The 22896-nt window shown below is 31.8% G+C and overlaps 1 protein-coding gene across 4 annotated transcripts in view; it reads right to left on the bottom strand.

The window, feature by feature from the left end:
- LOC148620557 (zwei Ig domain protein zig-8-like) overlaps positions 1-21213 on the bottom strand; it is a 35154-nt gene extending 13941 nt beyond the window's left edge. The window contains exons 1-2 of one of the 4 annotated variants that reach the window (XM_088574204.1): positions 21061-21213; positions 6162-6352 (exon numbers count right to left, since the gene is read on the bottom strand). In XM_088574204.1, coding sequence (XP_088430330.1) covers positions 6162-6237 — 76 coding nt within the window. In that variant the 5' untranslated portion in view covers positions 6238-6352; positions 21061-21213. Of the gene's footprint in view, positions 1-6161; positions 6353-6699; positions 6799-7937; positions 8042-13611; positions 13728-21060 lie in introns of those variants that run through there. The other 3 variants (XM_088574203.1, XM_088574207.1, XM_088574205.1) reach the window with 3 other exon arrangements.
- Positions 21214-22896: the final 1683 nt, after the last annotated feature.

Genomic DNA, 22896 nt, shown 5'->3' on the forward strand with positions numbered 1-22896 from the left:
TTTGGGTTTTCAGAAATCATTTTCCTGCATCTTTACCGAACATGGCTTAAATCCGGCATCCCGCTGGGTGTCTTCCAAGAAACAAGAACAGTTTACCATTCTTGAATTTTTTTTCGATTGTCATTGTCGGTTTAAAATGTATTGCCCATACATTTCCCCTCTTCGATATACCCTCTTTTGTCTACTCCGGACTTGACTTTTTATAAGCAGCTCTACGGTGTTTCTAGAAAAGCAGAGAACGCTTCACTTACCGTTACACCTGGTCCATGCTCCAAGTTTGTAGTGGAGCCCTACTTGCTCATTTACGTTTGTTTCTTTGTACGTACTATTTTTGTTATTTTGTGTTATTTGTTGTGTTTGTCTGTTTTCCTTATCTGAACTTTGTCCCTGGATTACAATCATTTGATGTCCGCTAGAACTTTGGTTCCCTTGATTACTCTTCCATCGGCATCTGTATTTTATTTTGATTATCTAGTAATTAAAACATTTGTATCAATTCTTAATTTTACTTTATCCTTATGAATCGTGGCTTTTTTAATCTTTCACTTTATATTTTGGGATACGTATAAAATTATAGTTACATGACTGTGTAGATTTTATCAGTTCAGTAATATCGTCAATAGCCTTCATGGCATTATACATGTAAGAATAAATATTTCTATAATCATGATCTTGTTTCTATCTTAGATATGGGACAACATATCTTCAGAAGATTTTACTAAGAATCCCCTAAACTTGATACCTATTGGATTGTACTCAATTTGAGTGAGTTCTTTAGTAATTGCATTATATTATGTTGTCTTCAATGTTAATGTGAATCTTTTCCGAATTCCTTATTCGGGTTTTATTTTATTCATTTTATTATTATTTAATTTTTTATGCCATTTATAATTGAATAGCTCTTTTATGGTGATACTTCAGTATTTGTTTTGCCAATTTGCTACTGCTAGTTGACCAGCCAGGGCACGAATCATTTCATATATACTATGTATCAAAATTTTCAGTATGCAAATTTTAAAATTCAAAAAATTCAAAGGCTTCATTCCTTGTATTGCACAGGGTAAAAGTGAACTTCCTGGCGCTGAATTTTGCATTTTGAGAACTTCTTGTATACAATTTCTTTCAAAATTAAGATCTTCCTTTATTCTTTCTTTAAATTATGCTTTTGAGAGGTCACCCCTTGAAACGCGAGTACAACAAGTCGAAATTTGCAATATTATATGTTTGGTACTTTTGTAATTAAGAAGTACTCCAGCTAAGAATCATGCAAAATTTGATACATGGTTGGAAACCCTACCTGTTTTTATTTTTTTTTATATTTTGTTCAAAACGTTATACTTATCAGAAATTATCATGTTGTTTTTCATGCAACCCCTGTTCATAAGAGATAAAAATTATATTGAATGTACTGTAGAATTCAGAAATAAAGGGAGATAACTATGTAAATGACACAAAAGACAGTAGAAACCATTGGATTTTCAATTTGAATTTTCTCCAAAGAGCTGACAAGTTGGAATGAAAAATTATACATTTCAATATATTGGCCTGTAAAGCAACTTAATAACAAAAGTAAAAATGTGTAGCTTTTTTTTTGGTGTATCACATATGACAAAATTTGCGTGATTTTTAGATGGAGTTCTACTTAAGGCCTAATCCATTTTTGTGATTTGTAGACAAAGGAAAATTTTCCGGAAGAATCACTAGACTTATTTGAAAATACAGTGAGCTATATAACAAAATAACAACTTAACTAATTGCCTCATAGTTTAGACGTAATTAATGAGAAATATTTCTTTTGTTTTATTGGACAATGTTCTTTTTCCTACCTTTGGACGCATTACAGAGTTCGAAACAATTTAAAACAGTTCGTTCTATTACCACTATTACTTTATTTTATGGTTTTATATGCTTGTCTGAAATAATTTACATAAGATAGGAAAAACACTAAATACAATTATGTCTTTTGTGATGAAGAGGATATTGTCTAATGAGTACCGGGTATTGTTTTCAATTCATATTTCACATGAATATTTCCTATGGTTTTTACTGCATTTTTTTCTTTAATTCATATTATCGTGTGTTTTGTATTTTTATACAATATGATATCCTTCAGAAATGATCGACATATAATAGCCTGTGTATGATAGATCTTTTCATCAAAATCTAGATCCATTCTATTTCGACAATAGTTTTCTGTTTTGGTGGTCTACAATTATTGTAATAGCTATAACAACCAACTGATGTCTCAAAGATGAGAATCAATTTTCATTTAAGAATCACATCATGAATGGTAGAAGTAAAAAGAGCAAAAACATTATAAACTTACTTTGACGTAGATTTTATTGAATTGAAGTCTAGATCTAGTGCAAGGTCATATGTTAAAAAATGAGGTAGTCTAATTACCTGTCACTCCACAGGGTTAATTGCACATATAAGAAAAAACAAGGAAAACAGTGTAAGAACTATATAAGAAATGTTTCCGTTGTAGTAAGATTAATATTCTATGAAAAGCCGTCCGTTCATTTTTTTTTCAAGTGAAAGACCTGTATTAAAGTTTTAAAAACACCAAAGACAGACACGAATCATTAAATACGTGAATTCCTATTGGAGTGCATGAATTCAAGAATCTACGAATTTGTGTATCTTCCATAATCCACGAATTAGTATCCATGAATTAAAGTACATTCACAGTATTTGAAAGAGTAATCAAGGTAACCAAGGTTATAGCGGTAATCAAAAGAATGTAATTCAGAGACAAAGACCAGACATGGAAAAAAGACATACACAATAAAGAACACAACGTAACTAAAATCATATATACAAAGTAACAAAAGCAAAGAGCAGCTCAGAATCCACTTAAAACTGGGAGCATGGACCAGGTGCCCCGGTAGGGTAAGCGTCCTCTGCTTTTCTAGAAACACCCGCCGAGTTGCTCATAAAAAGTCAAGTCCAGGGTAGACAAACGAGGAAAGGAAAACTATGACCCGTTGAATAAATCAGTTGTCATGGTGCAGATGGATACACCATAACGATCCACGAGTTCATGACGACGACCATAAAATTTCTGTTGTGATGACTTCAATCTTGTAGCAACATAATCCTGTTCCAGAAGCCTATTTGTGAGAGTTCTAGCGCGATACAAAAAGTCTGCGTAGTTTTAGCAGAGCTCTGGCATAACGTATGAGCGGTGATATGAATACTACATACGCTGGTGCTGGAGGGATGGTGCCAAAGATGAAAGGAAAGTTGACAATTTTGAATGAAAATTCATCACGTTTGTTGTAAAGTTTGGTCAATAGTTTACTTTTACCATGGATTTCTAAGTGTAGGTCAACATATGAGGCCGACTTCACAGTGTCTGTAGTATCCTTTATCTCAAGTTCTTTGAGGTAGATGCGATGTATCAGGATTGTTTAAAGATAATACGTCATCTATATAGCGGAAACTGAGATTAAAGGATCTAGCTAAACGATATATTTCCTTTAGGATCAGATCAGCTATAAAGTCAGCCTCATAAGAGTGAAGGAATAGGTCAGCAAATAAAGGAGCACAATTTGTTCCCATTGGAATGCCGACCGTTTGTTGAAAAACACGTCCACCACTGTGGACAAATATGTTGTCGATTAAAAATTCCAGCATTTTGAAAACATCTTTCTCTGTATATTTGGGAGATGATTTGAAATTATTTGTTAGAAATTATGAGAATTTAGTCGGGATTTTAACTGAGTATGGGGAATAGAAGTATACAGTGTTGAAAAATCATAGATTTTAATGCAATTATATTCAGGTAATAGTTTTGAACTGATTGCCTCCAAAAGATCTCTCGAACTTTTTCGGATCCACATTGAATTAATACTATTACGGGAGTAACAATTGTTGTGGTAGGACTGCAAACCCTCTTTGACAATTGTGAGTATAGAAGTTAAAAGTTTTGAAAGAGGTTTGGCGGTCCATTTTGCAGATCCAGCTATGAAACGTTGTTTGTATGGATTCTTGTGGAGTTCTTGTGAATCCAGTACATAGACGGTAAATCCCAATCATCGTCCTTGGTAGAGAGACCAAAAGAGGATAGCACAGATTTATGGTTTTCCACAATCTCTTCTTTGGAGTGTGTGGTAGCAGTGTAGGTCTTATCACTGCTATTATTTTCTACGTCAACCTCTAATAATAAAGATTAGATATAAAACTTTTTGCAGACAAAAACAATGTTGTTTTGGGCTTTGTCTGCTGGTACGACAACATATTTGTCATGTATAGTAGACAATTAATTGGTATGGATTTGTTTTGAATTTATGGGAGAATTTTGTTGGTAACGTTTTTGTGATGTAGGATGTTAGTCAAATTAATTACATCTATACCTTTGTTGACAAACGGTAGTGGAAGAAATGATCGTTTTTCTTCATCTTGACCTTTCACACAAACTGGTTTAAAGAGTCAGTGGGAACCAATATCCAAAATGATGGCAACTAGTAGGTATAATGATGAAGTTGGGTCAGAAATAGGAGTGTCAAGACTTGTTTTGTAAAGGGAGTGTAGTAGAGTGAGAGGTATAGAATAAAGTTTGGTTCTAATGTGATGGAGTCTAAGAGGTTTTTGTATGTAAGGAAGGAGACCATCTATGGAGACATCATGTAACTTAGGTGACGTATAGTGGCGATGGCCATGACTCCTTCCCTGTCTTGGATTTGTGTCGAATAAATTGTTATATTGGCTTGAAAGGTTTCCTATATTTTTGGTGTTGTCATTGCATCCCTAAGGTATTGCAGTACTCAGTCTCCAGTACTCCTCTCTTTACCTACGATAGTTTTTACTGAGAACGGGAGTGTTCGTAGGATGGTAATATTTTTCTAAAATATGAACTTTCATAGAAAGGATTGAATGATCTTGTTGACTATATGATACATGCAAAATATTCAACCAGAACACCAAAAAATTATAATATCGTTGAAGCCGTAATCATCAGCTTTCTGTTCGACAACATATGTATATAGGAGGAATAATTAATTAAATATACTCGATCTGTGGATGTGAATACAAGGTTCGAATTTACTTTTATAGAAATATCTACCAAAGTCAAGACATTCTCATTTCCATCGATATAGAAATTCAATGATAGTCGGATGAGAAGTAACTTTTTACCTGTCAAAGTCAAGACTTTCTTGTTACCTTCGATATAGAAACTCAATGATAACCGGGTGAGAGTTTGGTTCATTTTATCAATTTTCACACATTCTAAGCCGATGATTAAAATACAAATGACTTTTTAACCAACAGTTAGTAATTATTTTGTTGTGAGAGTTTTTTTTACATATTCCAACATTTCTACATATTGCACGAGACAAGCCATTTGTCCTTGAGTATATTCTTTGCCAAAGCTTTTATTTTACAATGAAAAATAATGTCAACCATTCATTACTGAAGAAGTATATATTTCTATTTAGGGAAGTTAAAGTGATGTTACACAATATCGATAAAATATCATGATCGACTGGCCTTCTTATTCCATTTTAACATTTTTTAAACGATTCGCTATGCTTACATTTCAATTATTTAAGGAACCTTAAATTGTTTGTTTTGCTTTTTTTTCCCGCCTTTCTAATAACTAACTCCTGAGGCGCTCCTACAGTCGCATAGAAAATACATTTTTTGCATTTTGTTTGACAAACTGTAACCATTGGTTCAAAATTGAATAGAAAATAGATGAAGAGAGAACACAAATACAAAATAAACACTATACATAAAAAGGCGCAGTACGAACACATAATGTTGTTATGACTATCATTTAACCATTACTATTTTTTTAAGGATTCGATAAGCTTAAAGAGTGATTATTTCATAAATTGAAGTTATTTTTATTCAGTACTTCTGCACTTTGATTTAATTATGACGAAACAATTTGCCACGGAGTGACTGTCTGGCTTGCAATATTGCCTTAGCAAAGTTCAAATCTTCACAAGTCACTTAAATGTCTTTCTAAAATATGAGATGTGTTACAGTGTGAATGTAGAAAACATAATAATCTGGTATATCCCGAGCTTCCATGCATGCATTGCCAAGTTTATCCCTTGATTAAAGATATGAATTCTATTTAAAGAAATAATTTCTGAAAAAGACGAAAATAATTCTTTACGATTTGTGTCATAAGTATAAAACAAACTTACCTGCTAACAAGAACGACATGAATATGGTTATCGCAAAATTCTCCACCGAATTCCTAAATCTAGCCTCCTGATTCATTTCTGCTTACATATTGGTTTCACATTATCCTTTCACATATAACGAGTAAAGGTAACAATTATTCATATCTATTTTCACCACTGATCCTGGAATTATTCAAAAAGCAAGGATTAACCTGAAAATAAAATGGAAATAATATAACTCTAGTTACAATTCAACGGCTGTCCAATTTGCTGCAAAGTAAACAGCACGGACTAAGATTAAAGCGTACAATCTCTGCCGTTAAAATGCTGAGGGTATAAGCATGAAGTACACCTTAACATCCTTAATTTATGCAGTCAAACATAGCCATTTCTATAGAGTCTAGCGGTTGTCTGTACGGTAAATGGTACATATTATTTTTTTATATTAATTATCCCCGAAATGTTAATCACTTTTTTAATTATTGGCGTAATTGATATGAACGATATCATATAACGCTCCCTAAAAACTGAAGCTTTCTTCAATTCTATAATACCGTACGTCATTATCAAGTAAATACAGCAAAGTTCTATACAATCATGGGTCTGGATTCTTTAGATGTGAAATGGCGTTGAACAATATGTCGACTCCAGCCCCAGCTGAGTACCAGAAAAACTTCCTTCCGGAATCACTTACTCAACATAGCCTCAATTAATTATGGATAGATGATAATCAATATTGCTTTTACCACTGAGTCTTTTCACTTCTTGTTTGGTTTTCACAACACTGCGATGTATTTCATACAAATTATCACAACTCGTTATCATTTCAATAAAAACTTTTAAATTATAACTGAAGAATGCAAAACGTTTGTTTACTTTTATGAGTAGCAAAGAGTACTAATATACGCAAAGGCTTTTTCTATATATTTTAGAGTATCAATTGTCTAGTCATATCAGTATATATCAATAAAAAAAAACTTGTTTGATAATAACGATGACATAGGAGAATATGATGTGAAAAGTTACGGTTTTATTGTAAACAGTTTCTGTTATTTTGTGAGCTTTAGATTCATTTCATGATTCGATGATTGATTAATTTGATGTCGAATCTCAGACTTGTATGCACAAACCTGGCACCACTAACTAAACAATACTTTATACAACGAACAAGGATTAAAGAAATATTAATGCAAATATTTGTATTGTTTGTCGTGTAACATAACCATGATTACAGTTTACAATGTTAAAAGTTCCTCTCAACCGATGTACATATGTAATGGCAAACAAAAATACCAAAGCGTCAGCAATGATATGTAAATAATACATGAAACTGACACCTTCAAAGCACTAAGAGATATACAAATATACACATTTAACAAATTTCAAGATACATTTAACTCATGCCGTGTCATCACAGTTGATTTTTTGGTAAAAACACTTTTTTTAATGTAAACTTAATCAGCTGTCTCATTCATAATCTCTCCTAAAATTATCTCTTTTCTGATTTACATTTCAACAGACATGTATAATTTTCGAACTCTTTAATCATTTGCATTTAAAACCATCTTTAAATATTGACTTGCATGAACATCTCTGAACATTTATGCATTGGAATGCTGATTTAATCAACAATAAACAGTTTCAGTTCATTTTATTTTAAATAAAAAGTATATCTCCTTATTATAAAAATCCTTCAGTCTGAACATCGGGAATTTTACTATATTAGTCTACATTGAAGGAATCAGGGGAGAAATGAGGACAGGGGAATGTATTACTTCAAATTAATCAAATATCTACCAATCTAAATCGTTTATTATAGATGTCTGCAGTCGTCATAATTTTCATTGTCATCCGGTTGGGAAGGATGTCATTTAAAAATCTAATTACTGTTACAGATATCTGAAACATAAATCCAAAATATAACTCATTAACAATTGGCCTTGACGAGAACTGACAAAGCAACCTCCATGTTAATAATCGTACCATAAGCAATTCTAAAATGACAATTAAAATTGAAAGTTAACAACTCTAATACTATGGAACAATATCATTGAAAATTGGCATTTTTTATTGCTCCGAGTTGTTTTACATGCCTCACAAGAAATCAATGGGCCACTACAGCTGGTCATTTGACCGATGGACCGATAAAAATAACACTTCAGCATACCATAATGTTTTCCTTGATGTAACCATACAAATAATTTATAAATGACCAAAAATATACTTTGTGACAAATACTGAAAATATTACTGTGCTGATTTTATTGACAGACATCATATTTGTAGAATTTGGTTGAGTAGTTTTTAACAGAGGTATACATTTTGATGTGCACTTATTGTGCACCTGTAATAGCTGATCCTTTGAATGTTAGTTAAGGTTGATATTTACAGCAAAACTTCAGTCAAATTCTGCGCAAAAAAGTCCGGGAAACTTCCCGGCCCTTTTTACAGTGTATCCGTCTCATGCAATACATTATTGATAGGGTAAAACAGATATATAGCAATGTCTATGAAATACATCAAGGCTACCATAAATTGAACATCACATAAGTGTTCTCTCACTTTCTTATTCACGGCTGAATCATAACTAAATATCAATCACATGTAACAGATGTATGTATCAACCAAGTTAATAGATAATACTATTTGGTAAAATCTCCCTTTACTTTGTTTAATTATTCAGGGAGTATCCAGAGTAAACTATTTCCCAAGACGTTTAATCACATCAAAATCTAAATTATCCTTTCAGGAAAAATTTGTAAAAAAAGATGCAAATATTCACAGCAATTTGATTATATGAGATCTTAGCGTCTACGATGACGTGTTATGTACTTTATTTTGTTCCTAGTTTTGCAAAAACGTTTTTAGATAAACACACGATAGAAGACGGAAGTATTCGCAGACCACCACCAAGGAATAAAGTAGCTTACTGGATGAATAAAATGTAACAAATGAATTGAAATTTGTTTTCAATATTGGAATAAAATCTTTTTCAAAAAAGAGTAATCTAAGGAAACAAGATTCTAGCAGAACTCAAAAGAATGCAACCTATGGACAGAGACCGGACATGGAAAACAGACATACACAACAAAATACAGAAAATAATAAAATGATATGCACAAAACAACAAAAGTAAATGAGCAACTCAGACTCCACTAAAAACTGGGAACATGGACCATTGCACTAATAGGGTAAGCGTCCTTTTCTATAAATACACCTGAGTTGCTCATAAAAAGTCAAGTCCTGGGTAGTCGAAAAAGGATTGTGTGATCGGGAAAAAATACCAAAAAATCCAATGTTTATATTTACCTTGAAGACAAAAGCAATGTCAAAACGTAATTGAAAACACATTATTGGTGTAACAAGCCCAATAAATATCCTCTTATTATCACAAATTAAGTAAAACTTTACACACATTTGTCTTGTTTACCTTCAATCAAATATCTGTTTAATCCAAAACACTTTTCTTGATAATTGAAAAGAAACAAACATTAGAAAATTCCACAGTTGCAATTTTATTGAATTATCTGTTGGAAATTATTGCACTGTATTAAATCCAATGGCGTTATATCAATCATCTCACAAACTATGAACACACTATGAGGTAAATCATTTGAAGGCAAGAGATGCACTATAATAACTTAATGATTTGAAGTATGTTATAACATTCAAGTAATAATGAATTTGTTGCTATAACAATCATATTAATCTTTATTAAAGATTGATATAAGAGGCACTTAAAAACAAAACAACAAAGATAATAACTTATTCTATATGGTTTCGTCTTAACGGTGAAACTATGTACTTCATACAAGTTTCAATTTTACACATTGAATTATCTTGACCTGGGTAAAAACTGAATCCAAATTAACATTTGAGAACAAGTCATGTACAGAATATTAAACATTTTAAAACTTCAAATTCCGATTCTGCTTTGATAATAGATATATGCTCTCTCTCTCTCTCTCTGATTTATAATAGATATATGCTCTCTCTCTCTCTCTCTGATTTATAATTATCAATTTTATCGACAAATACTTTCCTAATTGATACAATCATAACTGTTATGACAGTGTGTTGTGCTTTGTATAACTCATTATGATTGCGAAGGGAGAAATTATTGACTTCAAAATGAAATATTACGTGTGCCATTGTTATTCATAAATTGTTATGAGAGAGTAGATTGCGTGTTGAATTCATTGTACAATATAATTTGTTTACAGATGGTTTGACTCACAATAACGCTAATCAGTACATGAACTTGCATTTTCTAGCGGCATTTGATTCTTTTTCTTACCTTTAAATTTAATTTTGTGATTAGTACGCCAAATAAAAGTGCACTGCTTGCCTGAATTGCTTGAATTTACAGGACGTCATACAACCTTTTTAGTTATGACACCACAAACGTCGCGAATTATATCTCACCCGTATGAGATAAGGATATCTTAAATGGCTAAAAAAGGAATTTGCTTGTCTCCGTAGTGGATTTTTTTTTTCATTTATATTTAAATTGTGTCCTTTAAAACAGTTTACGTTTTTCCTATTGTCGTCAGCATAACAAGCTTTGATAAATAACAGTTACAAGAATTTTAGATGTGTTCCCTTTCTTTTGAATGTATCAATAGCTACCGAATTACAAAGGAAACACGTTGAAGATCCAGAAAAAATAGTTAAGTATTGTTTACATCTGGTTTAGGCTATCAAATTATACGAAATAACTCGTTACGGTGGGTGTATCCATCTGCGCCATGAAAACTGATTTGTTCAACGTGTTTTCATTTCCTCTTTCGACTACCCCGGACTTGACTTTTTATGAGCAACTCGGCGGGTGTTTCTAGAAAAGCAGAGGACACTTACCCTACTAGTGCACCTGGTCCATGATCCCAGTTGTTAGTGCGGTCCGAGTTGCTCATTTGCTTTTGTTACTTGTATATAAGATTTTAGTTACTTTATGTTCTTTGTTGTGTATGTCTGTTTTCCATGTCTGGTCTTTGTCCCTGGATTACATTCTTTGATTACCGCTATTACCTTGGTTCCCTCGATTACTCTTACCAATCATATATATTGCAAATTTCAATATCCTGTACACATATTTAAGGAGTAACCTCACATCATCAGTATACGATTCAAATATATAACAACATCTATATACTACAATTAATTGTATACAAAAACTACTCAGAATCTAAACCATCGGAACAGGAATCCATTTCCATCACCGAGAGATTTTATACAAAGATTGAAGCATCAGAGTTTTAGGTATTTTGAAATTTGTTATACTGCAAATTATTACAAATATAATGAAAAAAAAATCTGAAATCATTCCGGGTCATACAAGTCTTTATGACAGGTCGTATTACTTTAGTTCTTACGTCGACGCATTTAAGGTTCGTCACTATCGTCACTAAATCGTTACAAAAAAGGTGGTCAAGTCATCATGTCGTCTAAAAAATTACATCTTATCAATCTAGTTGTATGAAAGATCGTAGAGATTATCATTCATCTGAAGACATTGCTGGAAGAAACATGATGTAATTTTCTTTCCGACAACTCCTTTGAGTGTAAAATTTATCTGTAATTTACTTCATATATCCAAATAAGAAGATCCTTGGAATACAGATAAGGGTATGTGTCTCTTTCATTTTGGAATCATTGATCATTTGATATTTAATATGAACGGTATCTTTTTGACATGGAGGGATGTTTCTAGTTATCATGATATCTATAGAATAAGCGTTACTTTCTACTTTTATACTGACAATATCAAAATCAAAAATAACTATCATTCTGTTTATTGGTAATCCACTAATTGGTAATCCACTAATTGGTAATCCACTAATCGCATTTTGGTCATTTAATGTACTTTAGCTAAAATTCAAGCAGTGGGACTACAAACTGTTGGTATGTGACGTCATTTTCATTCAAAACTCTTAAGAAGATGTTATGATGTCATAATCACTCGCAATGTTGACGGATATTTTATACTAGGGATAGCAAAATATCTGTCAACAAAACCAAAGGATAAAATACAGATTTCAGATAAACAGGAAACTTTCATTATGACAGATTGTATGACCTTTTTATGATAGATACAGAAGTTTGTTAACTAATGATAAAAAACATATTCTTTCAAATATAAATTTCTAAAGATTTTTCTTTCCTATATGTTCCATTGCCACATTCACCTTGCAGACTTTTTTCCAATTCTGATTTTAAACCATAACAACTGTAATGTGTATTCTAAATCAGTGGCAAAATGGTATAATGAGTTAGTATTATTTCTATGTTCAATGGTAATTGTTTAGATATGATATTTGAGTTTTACACTACTTTAGCAAAACAAATAGCTTTTACTTATAACGAGATTATGGAAATGGTGAATATGTCAAACATACAACACCCCACCGGGATGAAAAACGTCAGCTCCAGGTCATCCATAGGTCTTCCTAAAGGTAAACAGAAAACGAAAACGTAACAAGACATACTGAGGCCAGATATTCCTGGCTTGGAACAAGCACAAAAAATACGGCGAGTTTAGAGTACTTTGTCATGATTAAAATCCTCCCCTTTTAAATCTGGCCACCACTGTGGAAATGATATTATACAATTAAACACACCTAAAATCAGTTTTAAAAAGTCTGAGTCCCTTGTTAAAACACAAATAAAAGACAATATATGTTACACAAATGATTAAAGGACTACTAACAGTTAACTGAGATACTAGTTCCAGACCAGTTTAAACCTTATAAAAAGATACGTTCTCATCGTGTGTTATATCAATCCCAATTTTTCCCATCCAGGGTTAAGAACCATGGTACATGTAGGTAATACGAAACAGAATACAAACCTTGTCATGCCGAAAACCCTTTTTAAATATAGTGTGTTAGTTTCTACGTAAAGAATCTATGAGCAAGTCAATGTTAATACCAAAGTATGCCATTTTTAATTAATTGACATCAATATCATTACTATTTTCTTTAAGAGTGTGTTTACGAGCTTGTTATAACTGATATATTCTTTAAATGTACCTTAAATAATATGTTCCATTAACAAACATAACTAATCTTATGTTGGTATATTCTTGGCAATTCTAATTTGCATAAAAACTAGTAAAGTAGAATTTTTGGCGATGTCAAAGGCAAAATAAACAAGACAGAAGCACATTCACTATTTAGAAATTGAAGGGAAAACACGAGAAATATAAAATTGCCAAGATTTAATTAAGAAAAAGGTCATATCATGTTCGAACAATTTATTGCATACAGATTTGTTGCATTGAAAATGGCAAATTTTACAAAAAGTTGTTCGTAACGTTCAAAAGATAAGTGCCCTATTCAATAAAGCAAAGCTGCTATGGTAGAAGACATTATACTTTTAAATCGCTCGCTATTACTACTTTTTCAAAATTCGTTTACATTCTATTTTAACTGTAGGTCGTTTCAATAAAAACTTACCAACACAGTTAGACTTACCTTTTTTACTTAAGTGCTTAATTTATCCCTTCATATTGAGATCCGATATTACCACTGGCATCACAAATATTGCAATAGCAGCTTAATTCATCAGAATGGAATTGATCAGAGATAAGAACTGTAGTGATTGTATAATTTATACTATCGCTTTACAGATTAGCCATACACCTAAAACGTACTTCTGTAAGTTTACAACGAAAACCTGCTATAGCACCAAAGTGTCAGAACATGTAAGACTTAATGTCCAAAGGGAATGAAGATGATGATACCTATACACCTGGACCATGATCTCAGTTTTTTGGTTGACTCCGAGTTGCTAATTTGTTTGTTTTTTTTTCTTTGTACGTGTTATGTTTGGTTATTTCATCTTCTTCGTCGTGTGCGTCTGTTTCTCCGTCTTGACTTTATCTTTGGATAGTAAACTTTTGGTTTCTGCTCGTGTATTGGTTTCATTGTTATTTTGCTCTGAATATGTTAAGTTTGAAAGCGTGAAAGTTTGAATTATCTTTGCAAACATTGTAGATAAATATATGAGAGAGTAATCAATGGAACGAAGGTTCTAGCAGAACTCAAAAGAATGCAATCCAGGGACAGAGACCAGACATGGAAAACAGACATGCACAACAAAGAACATGAAGTAACTAAAATCGTACATACAAAGTAACAAAAGCAAATGAGCAATTCGAACTCCACTAAAAACTGAGAGCATATACTAGGTGCACCGATAGGGTAAGCGTCCTCTGATTGTCTGCTCACCGTAACGATCCACGAGTTCATGATGACGACCATAAAAGTTCTGTAGTGATGACTTAAATCTTGTAGCAACATAACCCTGTTCCATAAGCCTACCTTGTAGAAGTCTAGCGCGATACAAAAAGTCTGCGTAGTCTGAGAGTATGTACTAGTATGAGAAAGCACTAAACTTTGGTCATGAAAGCATAGATTACTACCTTTTAATCTTTTTCACCTAACGTTGAAAGATAAAACATCTTCAAATTGAAAAATGTTCATCATTTGTTTAATAAATTCTTGACTTAGAGAACACTTAGTCTTAAATTGCAGTATAAAATAAAGAAAGTATATAATTTTGTACCGGAACTGGCACTTGTATAAATTTACTTGATCGAACTTCCATTCAAGATTCAGTTTTATGTTGCAGGGTTAGACTGAATCATCTTAATCCTCTTATTTATCATTAATGTTTTTACATTTGATTCCTAAATGTGCCCACCTTAACATATCTCTGTTTGTCATCGACCCAAATAAGATATAGGTGGAACTAGAATTGAGGAAAGAATTGGTTTTAATGAAACATGCCTCGCATTTAATTACAATATGATAGATGCAAATCATCCCTGATTTATCATAGTGAAACAAATATGAGCATGATGTCGAGACACACGCTCCTTTTAATATAATTTCGGTGTGATGTATCCCCATACACGCAAATGATCTTAAAATATCCAGTGTCATGAAACATCATTTTCATCACAATGACAATTAAAATTGAATAGTTCTGTAACAATATCAGTAACAGTTAGTCTAGCTTATGGTATTTGATTATCTGAACTAGACAAAGGAAAACGATAAAATTGCGTGTTAGAACAATTACGCTGACTTTCCTACGAACAAGTGTAGGGAACGTTTTACTTACACTGTCAAAATGATCTTATAGGTGTATTTTTATTGGGTCATATTGCGTCCCAATGAAATTTACAAGAACAAGGAGTGACAGATTTTATAAATAAGACAAAAAAATGTTGCCTTGAGATCGTATAATAATGTCACTAAACATAGAAATTCTCAGGTAAAGAATTACATCTTCTATAGTATCAGGATCAAGAAGTTATAAAGCATTTTTGTCAAGTACAAATAACACAAGACTTCTCCACATTCTTGTGATTCCATCAGTTCGTTGAGTCACTTGATGGACAATGAACTTTTGAGCCAGATAAAGAAAATTAAATGTCTAATAAACATCATTATTTTTGGCCTGTGAAACACCATACTGTCGAAACACGCCTTTTGGTGAGGTATTCGACCACTTAATACATCAAAAATAGTTTTAAAAAAAATGTTGATTGAAAATAAATCTAATAGCTTGAGCAACGTTTACATACAAGTTCGATTTACCATACTCTTTCATGATAAACATAATAATTGGCACCAATAGATTTCTTGTCTGAATACTGATGTCACATCCTGGAGTTACAGACCGTCCACATTAGCACATAAATGAGACAAGAGTCATTACGAAACACCAACTGTTAATACAGATACAATAGTATGAATAATGTAACCTAGATGCTGGTGGCTTTGAATTATTTGATAATGACTTACTTGTGGTAAAACACCTAGATAAGTACTCACTTCCTGTCGATGTGATATGACTTGTTATAGTCTACCTTTACTTAGAATAATGTTTGCGTGCCACGATATGCCGTTTTATTCCTAAATACTAAAATTTTTTTTTTTTTCAATATTTGAAACCAAGTTTATTTTTAATTTTTCATTTATATATAATTAATAAAACACTTAATGAAAAATCGCAAATATCAAATATGATAATCAAAAATAAATCGATTTAACACGTGCGTGCACTCACTAGATCGCGGTGCTGCCTGACACGTGTGAATACATTTTTTAATTCACGCCTCCAAATTAGAAATATTTATCTTTTCAAATTTGATAATGATATTGCAAAATATGACAATTCATCTATATAGTTTGGAATTGTTTCTGATTTTATAACTGCGATCGTTAATTAAAGTTGAAAGTGGTATATTCACATGGTAATAAGTTAGCAGAAACTCTAATTTAAATAATACTGCTTAGATATGAGTGTGTTATTACTTGTTAGTAAATGTGTAACATTTCTGTCTGTTTTAATATGATAAACACATTAAGTTAACAAATAAAATGAAAAGAAAACAAATGTTCAGCAGAGTTCACATCAAAAATTGTAGAAGGGGAAACCAAGGAAACCAGAATGTAAACGATACTAAAACAAAAACTGTTCCAGGCAATACAATTTCCACAAATCAAATAGCCTTACACAACCAAGTATAGGAAACAACAAAATTTATTTTCAACATTGACAAAAGTAAAATGTGAAATGCCAATGCTGTTGTTTGCTCTATAAATATAATTCTAAGCATTACATCCTGAAATGATATCACATGCGTTTATTTTTAATGTATATTGAATGGGGATGCATTTTCTTGATACTTACTTATTTCCTGTTAGTCTATCCACATTAATTATACTATCATAATCTGTCATGATAACAAATAAAAACAAGTCGTCATAAAAAGAATCACATTACAAATTAGAAATTCAGTGATATCGCCATTTCGAAATGTTATATCAATAAAAGCAATTTAATGTTGAGCAAAAGTCCAAACGAGTTCAGATAAGAGTGGTTGTTCGTTGAAAATCAATTTGATTTGCATAATTAGCAATACTTAAGGCTGGAACTGAAGCAATAATCAAATTTAGAGAACAAAAAAATCAATTTTCCAAATAATAATGATACCGAAAAAAACAGAGAAAAATGAAGTACGTTCCGAATTTCTCGGAAAAAGGTAACTATCATAGGCGATGGGGAGTGAGTCTTAGAACAGGTGCAAATAAAAGAAAATTGTATTCTGGATTAGTATATATATATTTAATATAATATTTATATTTCAGATTGTATATTTCATATTCTGTTTAAATATTCAATTTTCTTTGTTTAACAAGATTGAGCTTACAATAACTTTATCACATTTAAATCAGGCAATGAATTCTACGATTCGTGTTTTAGGAATGAGTTTGTCTTATAATGATTGTATAATGCAGAACTATGAAAGAGTAATCACATTAATGAAGGTTCTATCGGTAATCAAAAGAACGCCTTTCAGGGACAAAGACCAGACATGGAAAACAGACATACACAACAAAGAACTAAAAATACAAAGCGACAACAGCAATGAGCAACTCCGACTCCACTAAAAACTGGAAAAGAAAACTATGACACGTTGAACAAATCAGTTTTTTATGGCGCAGATGGATACACTGTAACAATCCACGAGTTCATGATGACGACCATAAAACTTCTGTGGTGATAACTTCAATCTTGTAGCAAAATAACCCTGTTCCAGAAGCCTGCTTATCAAAAGTCTAGCGCGATACAATAACTTCGTAGTTTTGGCAAGCTGTAGCGAAGTTCAAATGAAAGTCATTCAGAGACAAAGACCAGACATGGAAAACAGAATTACACAACAAAATCCATAAATAACCAAAATAATAAGTAACTAAACTAAATGAGCAAACTGGACTACACTTAAATTTTGGAGCATGGACAAGGTGCACCGGTATGGTAAGCATCCTCTGCTTTTCTAGAAACACCCGCCGAGTTGCTCATAAAAAGACAAGTCCGGGATAGACGAAAGAGGAACAAAAACTATGATACGTTGAACAAATCGGCTATAAAGGTGTTTATGATGACGACCATAAAACTTCTGTAGTGATGACTTCAATCTTGTAGCAACATACCCCTGTTCAAGAAGCCTTACTGTAAGAAGTCTAACGTGGTACAAAAAAGTATATGGAGTTACAGCCAACTTTGGCATCACGTCGAGTGTAGGTCAAGAAATGAGGCTGACTTTACAGTACCTGTAGTATCGTTTATCTCAAGTTCTTTGTGGTAGATGCGATGTATAAAATCCCCAAAACTGGGATAGTTTAACGATAATAAATCATCTATATGGCGGAAACTGAGATCAAACGTTCTGGCTAAAAGATGTTAAATTCCTTCCCTTCCCTTGGAACAGATCAATTATAGTCAGCCTCACAAGAGTGTAGGAAAAGTTCAGCGAGAAGAGAAGTACAATTCTGGTATATTTGGAAGATGATTCGAAATCGTCGTGTAGAACTATTCAACTGAAGTTAGAAAGTCACATTTATATTTCTTATTCTATCATAGTTATTTAGAGACGTCTTGACAATAGTCAATTACTTTTGTATTCTATGTATAGACATTGCAGCCATGTTTGTTGCCTGATCAGGATAATCGACACTATATTGGAAATATATACCCAAAGAACGCTGTTGGGCGAATAAAGTTACGATCCAGTGAGCCACTGAGTGTTTCAGAAGATAATCTTTAAAAGAAAGATTAACAACTACGGAAGCAATACCAGAGCGAGCTGAATTATAATAAATGTTGCGGTTGAGTTTATCTTTGCCTTTTTACTTTTTTTAACATTAAGAATTATTTAAGCATGTTATTGAATTAATATCAGCACATTATCTGGGTTTGTTTAAACAATCATGATAACAGAATTCTTTCCTATAAATATCATCTCTTGTTTGTGCGTTGAATGCATGTTTATTTACACTGTATATAATAGATGATATAACCGTTCCATTTGCTAGTTTCTTTTTTAATCATTGAATAAACCTCCGACCTCTAAATTGATATAAAACTATAGTAGAAAAATTATATTCAAATAATACTCATTGCATAAGCGATAAAAATGTACAAAGGGGAAGAAATTCATGGAGAGTATTTAAATTCGATTTCATCAAGCTTTCTGATTGTTTATTTTACTTTGGTTAACTTGTACTATTTTCTTTGATACTGTGACGTCACTAGCCTCGATCAGTCTGCACTCCGCTATTATTTCGTATTTCTTTCCTTACAATATTCAATCGTTAAATATCAGCCCTTTCCTTCATTGATGCTTCTCTTGAAGAGAAATGTCCAAGAAATGAAATACTCATGGATGTACTCTGTTGTTCATATGATGAAACTTATAATCAGAACTATGAAGTATAAAATCTGAAATCTTAAGTACTCTACAGAATAAGTACAAAAATCGCTATTCATAAATATTGCACACAACGACCGAGCAAAAACCAACAAATAGGTCGATAATTGATGCTGATATTTTTAACAAATATACAAATCTTGTCCTAGAAGGTAAATTTACCTTTCTCCGTTTGTGTTAATATGTATGTAAACCGTCGTTTTAAAGGTCATTTGCATTTAAATGTCGTTTTTCTTGCTTCCAAGTTTGCTTTCTCATAAAATATTGCACAGTATAGTATAGCATGTATAGCAAAATCTCATCATTTGTAGGTTACATATATGTCTTGAATCAGGGGCGGTTTACAGAAAATCTCAAGATTCTGAGCGTTAATTAAGAAGTAAAGGCTACATTCCATTCAAGCACGGACATAACTTACGCCACATATTACAGTTATAACGATTTAGAATAGTATCTCAGTCCATAAAACAAACGAAGAAAATGTTTTCTGCATATGCTGATGTTCTCTCATATATTTGACACCTGTTTCCTTCCGCTCTCAATTAAATAAATTCTATTTCTAAAAAAAAAACCAAAATCGCAAAAACATCGAATTAACAGAAAGTGGTTAAAGGCAACATTTCGTTATCTCTGTCTCTAATTGTTTACAACCATAATTTATAGTAACAGAAGATATCCTAAATAGTCTTATTTGCTTCATATTTAATCACAGTGGAAAAATAAGACTCAATCAATAATTATATAATCCAGCTTTGACAAAGTAGGTTCAAAGCATTTATGTTAAACTGAAAATGATTTTTAGAAAATGATCGAAACTTTTGTGAGCAATTGTTTTCGATAAGTATGTTTAGTTTTACGAAATGAAAAGAACTTGCACTCAATCTGTTTAATCTGCAGTGATCAGTAATATATAAAAATATAAATACTTTGCAATTCCTTGGATCTATTTTTTTTTTATTCTTTCAGGTGCTTCTATTGGAAATATGAACATTAAATAATCATGATTACAATAAGTAACCATAAGTTACATATTTTTATAAGATGAATATTTTTTTCATATCTACTTGAGCAAAGTTGCTGCTCATTTTTTATTTGTTGATTTTTACAAATTTTGGTTTATATTTACACAAATAGTTGGTCAAAAGCATTTTATTTATTTTAATGTAATGATTATTACATGGCATTTTCCGTATCATCCGATACTAGCAACCGACTACGTCTTGGCATGATATTAGAGTCTCGGGCTAATAACTAGGGCGATATGGAAAATGTGTAATAATATATGAATATCACAGTCATTTAAGATTGATAACAGATAAAAACAAAGCCAAGTGATATTTTGGTTTTAATGGAGCAAATACCTTAATGACTTTAAACAGAACACACACAAGCGCACACAATTATTCATTAAATGTTATATGTTAAATAATAAATCACCTAAATACTGGAAATGAAAGCAAAACATATCTTAGATATCTTGTTATGTTTAGAAGATACCTATATGATATTCGAAAAACATTTTTCTCTTAAAATTTCATATATATTTATTTCAGAATATTTAACATCATGAAATGCTAAAATTGTACATAAAAAGTACCCAAATGCACGAACGAATTGCAAAACAGAAATAACTGACCTGTTTGATCTTTTTTTGCTCCTACATCCCTAGATAACTGACTCTACAGCGCACTCTGTAAATGAATTAAGTTAACCTATTAGATTCTGATTTAGTATCATATAAACGGTCCAAAGATGACAAACACAAACAACCATTACAGTAATTTCATTAGGAAGCAATCGATGGTAACAATGGTAGAAGAATACGCGATGTTCACCAGGGATTCAGTGGAACCTGGTCTACAAAGCTCCAAATTAAAATTTAAGTGTGCAAAACGCTTATTGCAAATAAGTTATTTTTAATTAAATCTGAAAAAAATTAAATTTTATAAACTAAGTTACAACATGAACCGTGAAATTTGTTTAATCACTAGTTGATATATCTGACAAAAAATCAATATAATGATACAAAGCTGCAAAACATTACATCTGAAATATCTTGATTTGTAATGATGTAAATTGGTTTTATCTTCCCCTCGGATAAATAAATTAAAATAGTGGATGTTAAGTTAAAGAATTGTTAAACCTTAATGTTTAGTTTAAGATTTTCAGGATGTTTAACAAAAATTAAAATCAACTAAACATGACTAAAAAGATTTGAAAGATGTTTTAATGTTCATGTTATAAGCTAAACATTTATATAACTGATTCGTTCGTTCAAACTGCAAAGACAATGTGAGTGAAGGCATATAAAGTTTGTTGAGGTTATTTTTTCAAATGGCCAAATTAAGGTGTTGAAATTGAGCGTAAATGTATAGGTATAAATCATTTATCTAAGTGAATGAAATTTTAAAAAAGAATAAGAATGGTATCAGCTAGTTGGTTTTTAATGTTTGTTTTATTATCTATTCTGTATTTCAATTTCAGTTATCAACTGTATTTTTAAAAGCAGATTTTTTTAGACTTGAAGGCTACAGCTTCATTGATTTAAATTTTCTTTTACATCGGTCTTAGACTGATATCATCAGCTCTTCCTTTTTAGATAGTGTGCATGCAAACAAAACATCAAACAACATTTTCTTAACAGGAGATCACAGGAAAAATAATATTGTTCATCGGTATTAATTCAATATGATGTTTACATTTAGTTTCTCTATCTTACCATTTTTAGGTCTATGATTGCCTCTAACCAATAACTTCAGAATGATAGTATGGAAATTAGTTTCCCCTTGTCCCCAAATGGTCGTTTTACCATGATTTACGGCATAGTTATGACAATGCAATCATATCAACACACTAGGAAATATTATTTATTGAATGAACAGTCATCACATTTATACTACCTTACAATGTCCATTGTTTATATAAAATGTATTATACAGTGTCCTAGTGATAACTGTATATTTCATTATATCGTTATATCAGTCAGTATATCTTTCTGACTCCTCTGGGTGAGCTACATATCCAGGCGATGAATACATACCCTTCTAGTGCACCTGTACCATGCTCCAAATTTTAGTGAGGCCTGGACTGTTAAGACTTTTATGCATATGAGTACGTTTTCTATGCTTTCAGAATTTTTTTTATCAAATTTGTTTTTCGTTCGGAAATAGATGGTATTTATGTCTTGGCTATGTAATATGAATACACATAAAGTTAAGTATAATAATCGATCAAATTAATCATTAAAATCCAAGGAACATGGACATCACACTAACAGGTTTTTTATTGTGGTAAACAGATATGATCTGTCAGTAATAGCAACAGCAAAATACAACCTTACAATGATTTGCTAGAATTGTCGTATCATTCACAGAAGGTCAAGAAAGTTGAAATACAAAATACTATTTATGAATGTAAATAGTGTTATATGATTCCATCATATTCCAAAAATAAATAGCCACATTTGAAGGAT

Source organism: Perna viridis, chromosome 3 (assembly GCF_037379345.1).
Source record: "Perna viridis isolate PV_CMFRI_1.1 ecotype Kerala chromosome 3, ASM3737934v1, whole genome shotgun sequence".
Lineage (NCBI taxonomy): Eukaryota > Metazoa > Mollusca > Bivalvia > Mytilida > Mytilidae > Perna > Perna viridis.